The 14,097-nt window shown below is 45.5% G+C and overlaps 1 protein-coding gene across 4 annotated transcripts in view; it reads left to right on the top strand.

Moving 5' to 3' along the window:
• The window catches only part of pcdh7b (protocadherin 7b), a 101,781-nt gene extending 93,349 nt beyond the window's left edge, over positions 1–8,432 (top strand). For 2 of the 4 annotated variants that reach the window (XM_035618485.2, XM_047336479.1), the window contains exon 3: positions 5,254–8,432. In XM_035618485.2, the coding sequence (XP_035474378.2) occupies positions 5,254–5,723 (470 nt within the window). In that variant the 3' untranslated portion in view covers positions 5,724–8,432. Of the gene's footprint in view, positions 1–3,926; positions 3,946–5,253 lie in introns of all 4 variants that reach the window. The other 2 variants (XM_047336480.1, XM_047336481.1) reach the window with 2 other exon arrangements.
• Positions 8,433–14,097: the final 5,665 nt, after the last annotated feature.

The following is a 14,097-nucleotide window of genomic DNA, read 5'->3' as shown; positions in this document are numbered from 1 at the left end:
TGAGAAAAAGCGAGACAGACAAACACGGGCAGAATCGCTCGCACAACTTCATTTGTCGGCAAGTTTCACCTAATTAAATGGGAGAAACAAGAAACACGACTGCGGAGAGAAAACTCGCTCCCCTCGGTTCTTGGTTTAAGTTTCATCTCCATCTCATTCTCCTCTTGTTGCCGTCTCTCCGCGTCACCTCATGTCCGTCCCCTCAACCTCCTATTGTCCCGTGAAGGCCAGAGTATTTCCAACAGCTGGTATATGACTTTGTCGTCATGCCGCGGATTTCTCCTCCAGGCAAAAGAGATCCGTCCGTACAGGGATGTCTTTGATGGGGGGGGGGGGGTGAAGCAATCACAGGCTCATTTCAAAGCTGGACTCGCTGTTCTCCCACAGCCACAGAGTCGGCCGCTCGTGCAGTTCAGTCTTTTTCTCCTTCCCCAAGCCTTAAAACGATCTTGATCAAGAATAGGATGTTCCACCCTGGTTTCAGATTGAAACCATGTGGGTGGGTGTAAATGACATTTGGAGGTTGAACTGTTCTTTTTTTGTTTTTTGTTTTTTTTTACGCAGGGAATGTGATCGAAGTTGATTAGATTGAGTTAGTGGAGAGCTGAGTGGCGTCTGGCATTTTTTGCAGGACACAGGACTTTATTAAGCAATTTGAAACCTTAAACAGGCTAAATCGAGGTCTGTGGATTGATAGGTTAATGTGGGATGCATGTGGGAGAGGACCCAGACTGACCTGGGAGCGCATGTTACCGGGAGTTATTTACAGCACAGAGCATCTTTTGTCATCAAAGTCCCTTGTATCATCACTCTTTCTCCTCCTGTACTCTTCCCTCTCCTGTCTTTGTGAATGTCCTCAATCCTTTCTCCTCTCCTCCTGTCTTCCCTACTCTCCTCTCCACTGCTCTCTTTGGCAGTGTGTTTGGCCTGTGACGGCCCAGAGGCAGCCATGCTGTCTTCTCCACTCAATCTGCTGTTTCCCTTCTCCCAGGCCCTGACCCTGCTCCACACACACACACACACACACACACACACACACACACACACACACACACACACACACACACACACACACACACACACACACACACACACACACACACACACACACACACACACACACACACACACACACACACACACACACACACTCTCCCTCCTCTCCCTATCTCCTTTATTTTCTATCCATCACTCCCTCTCTCCATCATCCCTGTCTTCATCCTCTCCTTCGAGTTCCCTCTTTGTCTTTATTTCTCCCCGCTCCCGCCTCCCTCCCTTCCTCCCAACGCCTCAGCTGTTTGGTTTGTAAATCTGCTGGCCGGCGAAGAGAGGGCAAAAGGTCACGGAGCTTCAGTCTGTGTACCACCGGTTCGTAGTGCAATATAGAGAGAAGAAAGAGAGGGATGGTGCGGAGGAACGACACGGATCGGAAGCGAACGAGCCGGTCACGTAGATGAACGCAGCCTGGCAAGTGGACTTGCTGACATGCCACCGGGACAGTGTGCAAAGCGCCGACACAGACATACACACCAAACTGTAATTGCCCAGAAACGGCCACGAAACAGACATTAGTGTGCATATGCCCAGAAGCGTTGACAGTCTAACCCGCCATTCCCCCCCCCCGCCCGCTACCACTGCAAACATCTTAGCGAGGGATAAAGACGCCGCGTCGAATCGCTATACTGTACCCCGGCAGTGGAGGCTCTCTGAAAAAAAAAAATCCCACAGTGTAAGCCAGTCAGCTGATAGGGTGGCGGACTAAAGCCAGCTAAGAAAAGCCGCAGCTCAAGTGGTGCAACTTCTGTCCCACTTTCAGCCTGTTTCCTTGCACAAATGAAGAAGAGTCTTCACTGCGGAGGCTCCCTTGGGGGAAGTATGGGGCACAAATATCCCAGAGCGCTGCCGCACAGTGGCGTAATCGCCGCTTCGGCTGTGCACCGACTTTTGTCCACGTGGAAATTACGTCTCGGCAGAAGCTGCCGCTCTCGCGCTCTGCCCCGTCGCGTTGCCACGGCAACTCATCTGCCGATCGCTCGCCATCCCATCGCCATTTGGACAGGGCGTAAAAAGGGCCAGTAGGCTCGCGCTGCGCGCCATCGTGAGCAGACTGCACCCCCGCATTGTCGAAAGGGCTTCTCTTCCGGCGACCGAGTTAAGATAGCAGGCACCTGCGAGTGGCACCCAGACTGTGCCACTGCTTTCTGGCTCCCCAAATAACAAAGCCGGCATCCCCCCCCCCCTCCTCCCCCCAGGGGACGGAGAGGCCTCCTTGTTCAACTCTCAGTGTCGCAGCGAGGCTTTTGAACACAGCAGAGTGACCCACTTGTATTGTGTTATGATGTGGTTAATAGTTTGGGCTTGCGGGATGTTTGTGAATAAGTAACAAAAGCCTGCTCACTGTGCTGTGTGCGCTCCGAGGGCTTCGCTTTGAAGACTTGAGTCGCGAAAGGGGCTTATGGGTACATATGGATGCGACAGTGCGTGTCTTGGCCATAGAAAATGTTTTTGGAAGAATTACAGTTGATTACTTTCAGCTATATTGTCAATGTGTCCGCTCTAATTCTCAGAACACTCAAATAAGGGCAGTTGGGGCTTTTTAAGGTCATGGGATGAGAAGTCGATCTGTCGATTTTGAGGGGAGATTCAAATTAATTTAGCATTACCTAATGTCCGCCGTCCTCGTCCAGAGCTAAAGGACGTCACGTCTTAAGTGGTTACGTCCTCATAATGATGTCCCAACCTCAGGGGGAGGTGACACTTTCAGAGGGAGAAAAAAAAAATATACAGCATTTTCTTTTCTTTTTTTTTTCTCCCCTGCTTTGATAAAGCAACTCAGTTCATTAGCTCAGCGGGAAATGTCTTCATTTTGAGTGAGCCTGCCGAGTCAGTGGACCGTGGCTCGGAAATAATCAGCCTCCTTTAGGCGCGCACAACACAGCGGAGATGTGATTCTGAAGGTTTGGCCGCTCCCCCGTGAGAGCCGGAGGAAGCAAAGGGGTCCTCCCCTGCGGGTTTCTTTGAAGAGAAACCCTTCGCCTGGCTGCGACTGCGGCGTGGAGGCAATTGGACGAGCGTTCAGGAGCAGGGTGCCGCGGCCTCGAGACGGGGCCCAGTCTGACGGCTCAATCGCGGGTGTAAACGAGCCCGAGGCGATCGGTACCTGGTATCCGCTCGTCTCTTTTGACGGCTGTGTTTGTGATTGCCGCAACGGCGGGGAATAGGAGGGAAGATGCACTCTTTTTTCTGGCCATGCCATGTGATCCACAGCCACAGCTATCATTTCCACCACATCCGCTGGCATGTCAGCCGCTCGTGATGGCCGCCGCATCTCTCGATTCTTGTTTTGTTTTCCCGCCTGTCTTCCTCATTTATTTGCCTATTTACATTTCATCAAACAGAACCATTCAGCTGTTTGGGCTCACTAATGACAAAAAGTTATTTGATTTTTCCATTGAGTGGAAGTTACTCCCCTGAGGCACTTGCTCTACACCGAGTGACAATCATTAGTGGATGCTTTACAAAGGTTATTTGTGACACACGCAAAGGAAATGGATTCCACGAGGTATTTAGCAGAAAGTGGGACGTCTCGCAGCGTGGGAATGGCACTCTTGGAAGAGAGATCGAATGTATCGCTGAGAGCCATTCGTGGTGAAACGAGTGATTCGTTCGTTGATTAAAAACACAAACCATTCGGGCTTTTTGCTTTCCCCCCATGTCCTCTTCCTTTCGCTGTCACCGTCTCGGCCGCATTGTGTCCTCAGTCGTGTGTCCGCTCTGCATTACACTTTCTGGTGCTCTTGTAACTTATAGCTGTAGTTTTACTGCTGCTGAACGTCTCTCATACGGTATAAATATATGCATATACTATTGCATAAGTGCAAAACAAAAAAAGAGTGATTCCTGTTCTACTTTTTTTTCTTTTACAGGAGAAAAAGAGCATTAAAAGTAAGCCATGGTCCAAACTCTTGGTGTTCCGTTTTTTTATTTTTTTTACTCTGGGCAAAGGCATGCTTGGCTTGGTTTGCACTCACCCTCGCTTCTGCTTCATTTTGGTTTTGCCATATTTTGCATCAGGTCATGAATAAATTACATCTAACATAGCATCTCTATAACATTGGCACTTTATTATTATTTTTTTTTTTTTCAACTCTGGCACTGTGTAACGTCTAAGCATTCGGTCAAGGCTGTGGAGTAGACTCCTCCTCTCCTTCCCGCTTCACCGCCTTTTGTCTCATATTGAGCCAAATCTTCAGCTTCGGTTTGCTGGATTTGGCAAAATATATGGTTCACATATTGCACCGTCAACGACAGCAGTCATTGGCAGTGAGGGGTATCTGTCAAACCGGTTGTCCCGCTGTAGCACTGTAAGCTTTTAATTTGCTTTCCACAATAGTACAGGAGACGTAGTTAATCTAAGGCCAGCGCCCAGCGAGGTAATTGGTTAAGACCCCTATTAGTGGATTTAAGAGGATATCAGGATGCTTGAGCCACACAAAGCTATTAAGCTACTTAGATCTGAATATGATTGCCGTCTGTCAGTCAGCAAGATAAGAAAATAGGGTGTTTTTGCTGCAACTGTCTCAAAAACATACTTGCCCGCGCACGCACACACACACACACACACGCGCACACACACACACACACACACACACATTCCAGCCTTAATTGTGCGACTTAAATTTAAGATGAGGGCAAACTGAAAAAAACACACAAGCTGACCTCCTCCCTACTCGCTCCATCGCCGCCCCTCCCCTTCCCCGCCCACGCAGCACAAACACGTTTTGAAGCATGACATTATTTCAACTCTTGATTCACGCCACTGTTGTTGTTGTTGTTGTTTTTGAGGCTGTCGCCGTAGCCAGTGGAGTCTTCTGTTCATTGTTTTTTTCTTTTCTTCTGTTAACGTTGCTGTCATGTGGTTTGGGTCCTGCATGAAAACAAATTTCATCCGCAGAAGGTTAACTCCGTTCACTGGAGATAAAATTCTCAACCTACAATAGGTGCCTAGGTACCATTGTGATCATTTCTTTTTTTTTACCTTCCCCATTAACATTCAGATGCGGTGATGAATTCACTAGGGAGAAAATGCAAATTCACGCATCTAATGAAGGAAACATAACACATATCACAACACACTTAGTGTGAGGATTGTTTTTTTCTTAGACAAATGAGTTAATTTTTCATTAAATATCCCACTTAAATGAGACAAACAATATCATTGACTCTTGTTTTTCTCTTCTTTGCTTCTTCCAGACTCCCGGCCCTTGCCTGACGTAGCCATGACTGGCAAGTGCACTCGGGAATGCGACGAGTACGGCCACTCGGACTCCTGCTGGATGCCTGTGCGCACGTCGCCCGAGCGACGGCCATCCAAGTCCACCACCACCCCCCAACAACCAAAGCTTTCCACTTTTATGAGCGGCAGCAGCAGCAGCAGCAGCTCCGAGCAGCCCGGCAGCCAAGAGACCCTCGCCATGGCCGCCATGGCCAACGGAGACCCCACCTCCACTCACATGATGGGCGACCGCAATCGCAACCTGCTCAACAAGAAGATGGCCTCCTCCTCCTCCTCCTACGAGGCCTTCGGCTCGCCCTCCTACGGCTCGCCAGGAGGTGGGGAGGAGGTGCTGGGCCACCCCACTGAGGAGATCCCCCTGGCCCCTACTGGGGAGTACAAGCCCACGTCCTGTGGCACTCTGACGCGGCGGGAGGTGTACCTGTGAGCTGGGAGGGTTAGACGCGCCCGCTGTGCCACCATGTATGGCATTTAAAAAACAACACTGAGCGTAGCTGCTTACCCATCACCATTACAGCTCTTGAAGCTTTTAGCCTCCCTTGCTAGGAGGTAGGACTAACCTTTCTCCAAAGACTTTTACAACAGCTTCTTAATGAAAATCAGAGTGGACAGACAAACAGTTCTGAAGAAGGGAGGAGGAGGAGGAGGAGGAGGAAGAACTGTTTTGGGCACTGATTGAACTATGGATGAGGCTGTTTTCTACTGGTGAGTCGGGCTCTTGGGACATGATCTGCTGCCTGACAGTCAATCTGTACAATAACCAACTCATTTGACATATTCAGTCCATGCATGCATTACTCCCCCGTCCCCCATGAAGGCCCTGTTCCCTTAAGATGACAATACTCCAATAGAGACAATTTCTTTTCTTTGATTGTTTATGATTTTTCTAGAAACAAAGTTGTACATGTGGACTATTTTGACTTAAAAAATGTGTCTGGCTATGCCTTTTTCTTTTTTTTTTATTACCTAACGGGGCAAATGCCGCGGCCACGATATTCTGCGGCTGCAACAACACATTGGACACGATGGTCTCGGTCATCAGTCATTTTGACTGTTTGTGATAAATGTTGCTCAACAGCAGAACAAGACTCGGCCGCATTCAAATCCTAAAAGGACAGCAAAGACTCAGCTTTAAATACTCAGTCCAGAAAAATGACATTGGTTTCAGTCCTCGAAATGGACGGAAATGGGGGACATTGGGAAATTTGCTGCACCGACCCCTTGGTTCAAACCCCACCGGTACACTACGATGGACACGTGAGGGCTGATCCCTAACGTGCCAGCGTGAAACGTCACAGGTGAAAAAGTCACTCATTGTACATAAACATCGGACCACAGCGACGACGCAAACTGCTCTCATCCCCCTTTTGTCCCGCTACCTTCCCTCAGTCTCTCGTTCTTTGTCTTTTCGAAATCGGGCGACATCGAGACCAAAACCCTCCTGAAGAGATGCAAGCCCTTAGAGCCGTGTGGCGTCATCGCACTGGCTGGGAAAACAAGCATGCGGTTGTGCATATTCGGATCACCTCAGTGGGATGCTACTGTATATCGATACCTGCTGTGTTTTGCTGTCCCCCCCCCCCCCCCCCCTCGAACACACATATACAGCAGCGGAAAAGCGGATTCATTTAACTGAGGCCAGTGGCACTGCTGTGTCGACTGATAATCCTGGGTAAGCACAGATAGAAATGATGGAGGTGCAATCGGTAATGTATGTGTGTATGGGCCAAATATGCAGTTTACTGTATAGTATGTGTGTATAGGCCATATCTAGTGTATACTGTAGATGTACGCCACTAACCTAGGAGGGCGGAAACATGGCCAAGCTGGTCTGACAACAGCTGCAATGTCAGCCGTGTACTGTCATTCCTCTTCTTTTTTTTGTGATAGATTGAGCAATAAATATCATACTGTACATGTGACCAACCAGCATCAACTTCTTTTTCACGTTTTCGTAAAGCTTTTCGAAAATGAAATCCACCCACACTTGGCCGTCCTTCTAGAGTCCTTCTTTTTTCTCGCACTGGTAGATGTTGCTTTCCATACTACACGGTGGTGGCATCTTTGAGCACGAATGTAAGAATCAGCTCAATGGCAAACAATCAAAAAGCAACGCCCGAATGCCGTTCTTTTGGATTACAGACTGAGAAAAAAAAAATGGTGTCAAAGTGAAAACCAAAGCTTCGCGAGCAGGATGAAGCACCCCTCCCCCCCCCCTCCATGTACACATTAAAAAATAGCTTTCTGGGAGAACTTTGCTCTAAGTACACTTTACCGGGGATTTTTTTTTTTTTAAATTTCATGGAGGAAAGAGCTCGAGCGATAAGAATGTGATGTCTCAGCAAATCATCCACCACATCCTCAGAGCTAAGTGACCAATTACACACATACATTACAGTGTTGAGATGTCGTGCCTCCTTGTCTACAGTGATTTTTCCTTTTTTCTCGCAGCTGCAGAGGCGCAAAACTCTCATGACTGTAATAAAGCAAAAGAATATCAGATGCAATGGAACCTTTTGTATGTTAGCAAAACCCCTTTGGTTTAAACGGAGCTGCTTTTTCAGCGCTCCGGCAGTCTATAGTCTGTAAGTACTACTCGTTGTTCGAAGGAAAGTGCTCCTATACTTATCAACTGTATACATGAATATTTACTTTTTACTGCACGTTTAATGGGAACTTACTTCACTTACTGAGAAGGAAGGAGGAAAAAAAACCTGTAAAACAAAATGTACAAAAAAAATGTTATCGCTGTGAACATGGAAATCCACCTTGTTGCTTGCTTTTGTTATACTTAAAGAAACATTAGCCATCGGTTAGCCAACTTAGTACAGTTAAGACTCCACATACAGTACCATTGATTTTATACAATTTTTTTATACTTGTCTCTCATATCACCATACAAACCCAAATCTTTCATAGGTCTCATTTATATCAACTTAATACCATGAATTTTCAAATTTTTGCCGTGTATTATTCTTTTTGATCCCATTCGTTGATTTGTTGCACAATGTCAGAAACCATGGAAATGATCACGACAATGTACTCCGTGTTTTACTTTTCTTTTCTTTAGCTGGTGCCACTTTGTATATTTAGAGTGCTTCTGAAAAAAGACAAAAAAACAACAACAACAACAAAAACAAAAAAAAATACTAGAGTGAATGCAAATATGCAATTGTGCCTTTTTATACCAATCGGTATGATTAAATGTTGGTTTGGAATGGTGCATAAACAATGCCATGCTTACAAAAGCAGACGGGGTGGAATTGAAGAACGGACAGAAATACATTTTTGCATAATCCCGCGATGTCAGATGCTCCTCGGAGGACGACCAGTCAAATGTCAGTGAGCCTATAGGTCCAATTATTCAAGTGGCTGATGTTCGCTGGGTTCAATTATCTTGTTGAAATATCCATTCCTTGCTTAGTGCATTACTGAATGAGTACAGGTACATTCAAAAGTTGCTTGTTGGTAGTAATAATAATGATATAATGGATTCTTTTTTTTGTTTGTCGTGTTCCACTCATGTACATGTATGACATCAGAGGTCAAGTAACCTACTTTGTGCATGAAACAAGCTCTAGGACTGAATATAGTAAGCACAGAAAGATGGGGGTGGGAGGAGGATAAAAAAAATGCTTGGAGACATTTGACTGCTCAGAGTTGAGGGGGCCTAGAGATAAAAAATGCTAATGTGACAGTTTACTAGGAAGAGTGGAAGAGTGGGGGTAGAAAAAAAAAAAAAAGCTGCAAGGGAGAGTAGCTGACAGAGCACACACCTCAGGATGTGCCAAGCAACACAACAACACACACACACACACACACACACACAGGGAGATTTACAGTATATGCATATCAGTAGATGATGAAACCCTGTCCTACAAATAAGCGGGGTATGATGTTTGCTATGATACTGCAAGGTGACGCCCTGAATTTTTCGAGATCTGATGAGGTGAACACAAGGACTCTGTAGTGTGAACCTCAGCCGAAAAAAAGCGAGGCAGTGAGAGGAAATGCACTCGCACACATTTTGGCACCGACGCTGAATGCAGTGCACGCCAGTTCGTTGCTGAGCACTGGGCAGACTCAGCAAATTTCCCCTTTTCTGAATCAAACTGAGGTAAATGCCACAGAAATCTGGATGATAGCAGATGGCATTATGTTGGATCCCCCCCCCCCTCACATTTGACAATACATGAAGTAAACAACACCTGCCTTTCAATTTGTCTGTATCCTGTTGCTGCCCGGGGTGTGTGTTCAGCCTGTGCTCACCTCTATTCATATAGCATTCACAGTGTGTAATGAGATTTGTAATATTAACCATTACTATTTGTCCTGCGACTTGGATGTTGATATAGAAATTGAGGAACAAATTTATCATTGTTTAATATGAGTCACTATGCACGCAGCTTAGCTGAACATGGCAAAGTGTATTGAACGCAAGTCCACTTCTATTTATGAGATATTTTACATAATTTAATTTGCTTTTGTACAGGTTTGTGTAAATAAATTGCTTGTCATTTTTGTCTCTGCAGAAATTAAAATATAACATGTTAAAACAAATCATGTCCCGCCAGTCGTCTTTGTTCTAACAGTAGTTTTTTTTTTTTTTATCAGTTTCATTCAAGGTCCTTCAAAAAGTGACACAAAATGAAATAATGCTTGTATAAAAGCAGAAATGTAATAATTATATTCGTTCAAAGTCACTGTGAGTAATTTTCTGCAATCGCTCTGAACTCCATTATTTACTGGATGGTTCTGGAAATTAGAACGCAAATAACAATGTTGTGCATCTGTAAACACGGTATTCCAATCAAACCGCATTTATCTGAATGTGTTTACCAAACAGTGTCATATTTCAATTTTAGTTTAACCTGAAACATTCATCATCAAGTTTACCAACTACTATATATGCTAGAACACAGATCTATATCATCTTTTTTGAGGCAGAGAAAACAAGCTAAAATCGAAAAATAATCTGGCAAATCATTTCCTAAAGAGGAAGTTTTGGTTTACATTTTCGCAAACAGTTACCAAACACAGAGCGGCATCAGCATTGATTTGGAGTTCTGATTGTGTCCACCTGATGAATGCAAGTCCAAAATTTACAGGTAGGGTTCGGAGAGTTCTAGCTGTGCGCTCAGGCTGGAAACGGTCGATCGGAGGAATCAAGTTAAAAGAAACTTTAAAAAGCTCTATAGAGCTTTTTAATAGAGAGGGAGTAGCCTGCAGAATTCGGTGATAACCTTTTATGGATTCATCATCGGGAGCAGGACTTTCAAATGCAGAAAAGATAATCCCTATATTAGTCCCCCTATGGGTACATTTGTCATGTTACAGGGAAAGGGGATAGCAATAACCTAACACAAGGAAATAAAAAAAAGCAATACTATTTACAATATAAACAGAATAGATACAGTGCGAACCCGAATGCACATTGCACGGATTGAAAATGAGTATTGCACATTACACGTGGTCCTTTCAGCCGATGATAAAAATCAATATTATTTATATTGTATATTAATGTTTACAATAATTAGCGAATATTTTAGTTAAAGAATGATATAAACTCAGGGCACTTTGAAAAAAAGTGTACTGTTCCAATGTCAGCCGTACATGCATGTACACTGTTTGTGTCCGTGCACACTTGTTGACATGTGTGCACGGATATATTCTCATGTATTTGAGCATGGCTCATCTTGCATCTTGCTTGTTAGTTTGCGCTGATGTAAGAGGCGATCACACTCTCTGCGATTAGAGATCCAGTCTACTCCACTCCCCGGCTACCAGCAAGCCGCGTCCCCCTGCTACACTCTCAAGCCGCTAATGACGTCCTGTTAGGTAACTACAATCCACTGCAAAAAAGAAAAGACACCTGCGGCGCTCAATAAGTTGGAGAAAGTTGCCAGGAACACAAGACAGCGTTGATACATCAGCCCGCAAATTATTACCTGAAAAGCATTGTTCTTCCACAAGGCTGAGACGTTTTGTTTTTGTACAGTTCCAATTGGAAATTCAAAAAGTGTGACAATTATGGGTGTTATTCCCCCCCCCCCGCATGTTTATCTTCAAAAGATGCCACTTTGAAGAAATAAAAGGTTTGAATCACGTTGATATGCAAATGGCCTCGCTCGTTTTTCTTGTCCTCTCTGAAGCATTTTGAATCGCCTGCCGTGGAATAATCGGCGGGTTGTATTAATTTTTCTGTCGAGAGAGGGGGGGGAGGGGAAATTAAGTCAAATTAGGATGGATTTGAATGTAATTAACGTGATGTTCAGGCAATACATACCAATGAATTGCTGTGAGGATTTCTTTCATGAATTAATGAGTGATTGACGACTATGATCAAATTAAAAAAAGAGGAAGTTGTGCAAAATTTCCGTCTGCTTTGATGTCACAGGACGGCAGGAGCAACCGGCGATAATACAGTTTTGCATAATCGATTAATTTTTAAACGGTACCTGTAACAATTCTGGCACTTTTTTCACATCTCTTCCCAGCAACTGTGAACGAGGTCATATCGGGTCAGGTTTTTTCTCACAGTGTGGGCGTGAGCGTTTTTCTGACTGCATAACAACAAAGTGCCGTGCGACAGGTTCACCGGCACCTTGATACTTTCCATTGGCGGCAGCAAACACCCGTTGGCAACAATCGGCAGCGGTCGTATCCGACATTGGCCCGTTGTCACGGGCCTCCATGCAAAGTTGCAAGCAGGCCCCCGACGCAACAAAGGTCTGGCCGCGCCAGCTGACCTCCCACACAGGTCCCTCGGCGAGAGCAGGAGGCCAAACGGAGGCGTCGGGTGAAGCCGCGATAATAATCCGGCATGCACCTGAATCAGAGGTCCACTCCGCGGCGGCGTCGTGCTCCACCAGCCCACGAGGGAAGATAGCGTGGGACAGACGGGCGGATAAAAGTGCAGGCGTAGCAGGATGAGGAGGGGGACAGCCTCAGTACACGGACAGGGAGGTGGAGAAAAAGAAATCAAAAAGGTACCATTCCATATATAAAGCTAATTAATGAAATCATTGATCACTTCTCCAACACCGACCATAAAATATACCATTTTAATATACATTCCATTCCCGTTTGTGCTCACCGGTGCGAAATAACGACTCAAAATCAAATCAGCCGGAGGAATTCGACCATAAAACTTCGAGGACGCCATTGGATATCCACAATTTATGACCTTTTCATTGTCTTTAAATTTTATTTTTCCAGCGCAACCGCGGGAATTGGCGACTGACGAACGGCAGTTAGGGCTTTGTTAAATTGATTTCTACTTCATATTTATTTTACGGACGCGCCGAGGGATTGGTGGGGGGGGGCTAACTTTTTTATGTGTTGTGGATGGAAGAAGAGGAAAAAACAAACAAACAAGTCATAAGGAAACTCCTGCAATAACTTTGATTTAATTGTGATGGCATAAATTCTATCAGCGCTTATTTTGCCGGCGATCACGCGCCGAGGGGTGATGTCATTACGGTTAATGCTATTGCTCTGGAAGCAGAGACGGGGACACATGTAGGGAATGTAGCCGCTGCTTCCCCCTCGTGATCTCCCTTGCACTGCGGAAGCCAGTGTTTTCTGTTGGAAATCCATTCATTTAATGATTTTCTTTTCTAGGTTTGCAATGCGTTGATGTTGTGTAGAAGACAGTGGACGTATATTTTCTAGCCTTAACAAGTTATCCTAATCAATACTTTTTTTTTTTTTTACTTTTGAGCCACGGGACTCTTACGTCTGCAACATAAATAAACCGTGGAATACGATTTTTTGGCAGGAAGTGGACCGGCACAGAGAGGAGGCATGAGTGACATCTTCTCCAGTGTGTACAGGTCACTCCTTATTACCCACACGACTGACCGTGACCCCGGCTGTCACACGATAGATCTCCCACAGCGACGCGCCCTCACAGCTACAGAGCGGCTCACGTGACCCCCCCCCCCCACCACCACCACCACCACCACCGCCGCCGTAAGACGAGGCATGGACGCTGTACTCGCCGCGGGGGGCTCCCGAGAAACTGCAGTGGAGCAGGCGAAAGCGGCCGCGCGCCCATTCGTCACACATCAGTTGTGCGTTGAATGCACACAAATTTCTATGCGCTAGATTTATGTGGCAGAAGCAATTTGAAAGAAAAAAAAATCCATACAAGTCTTAGTAGTCGGAGCCGCGGCCGTGATTAATGACAACTACTTACTTAAGAGAAAGTGAGCGGGCGAGAAGAAAAGAAGGGGAGACAGAGCTGGAGGAGGCGGAGAAATGACAAATAGATGGCAGTAGACTGTGGGCGAAAGGGATTTAGAAAAACTACTTGATTGACTATCCGACACCCGACGCCTCCCTGACGCCTCACATCCAGACTTCATGTTCGGGAAAAATAGGCCTTGACAAATGCATTTATTTGCGGCCGCCAAACTCCCACTTCGAAATTTGCTTACTTGTGGAAATTTGCACGTCCTTGCAAACCGAGTCTCAGGGAAGCAAACTTTAATGTCAAAAAAGTTTGCTTCCTTATTCCTTCACCTTTGACCTGTGGCGTAACATAAGTGGAAGGGCCCTAATCAAAACCTTGGATGTGCTCAAAAAAGACTATCGAGTATGCTAGAGAGAGAGAATTAAAAAAAAAAAGAGCAAACTATTGGATAGAGACTTCTACACACTTCTGAACGGCTCTTTATGTTTGCAAAGGAGTATTTCAAATTAAATTAATGGTAACTTAATCAAGAAGAGCACTCAATATCAAGGGTGAGACTCGAACAGAGTGTTTCAATACTGACTTTCTTAATTAAATGATTGAC

The sequence above is a fragment of the Scophthalmus maximus genome, chromosome 12, assembly GCF_022379125.1.
Source record: "Scophthalmus maximus strain ysfricsl-2021 chromosome 12, ASM2237912v1, whole genome shotgun sequence".
NCBI classification, from domain to species: domain Eukaryota; kingdom Metazoa; phylum Chordata; class Actinopteri; order Pleuronectiformes; family Scophthalmidae; genus Scophthalmus; species Scophthalmus maximus.
Note: the sequence above shows the minus strand (reverse complement) of the source record. Positions and strands in the feature narration are given on the sequence as shown.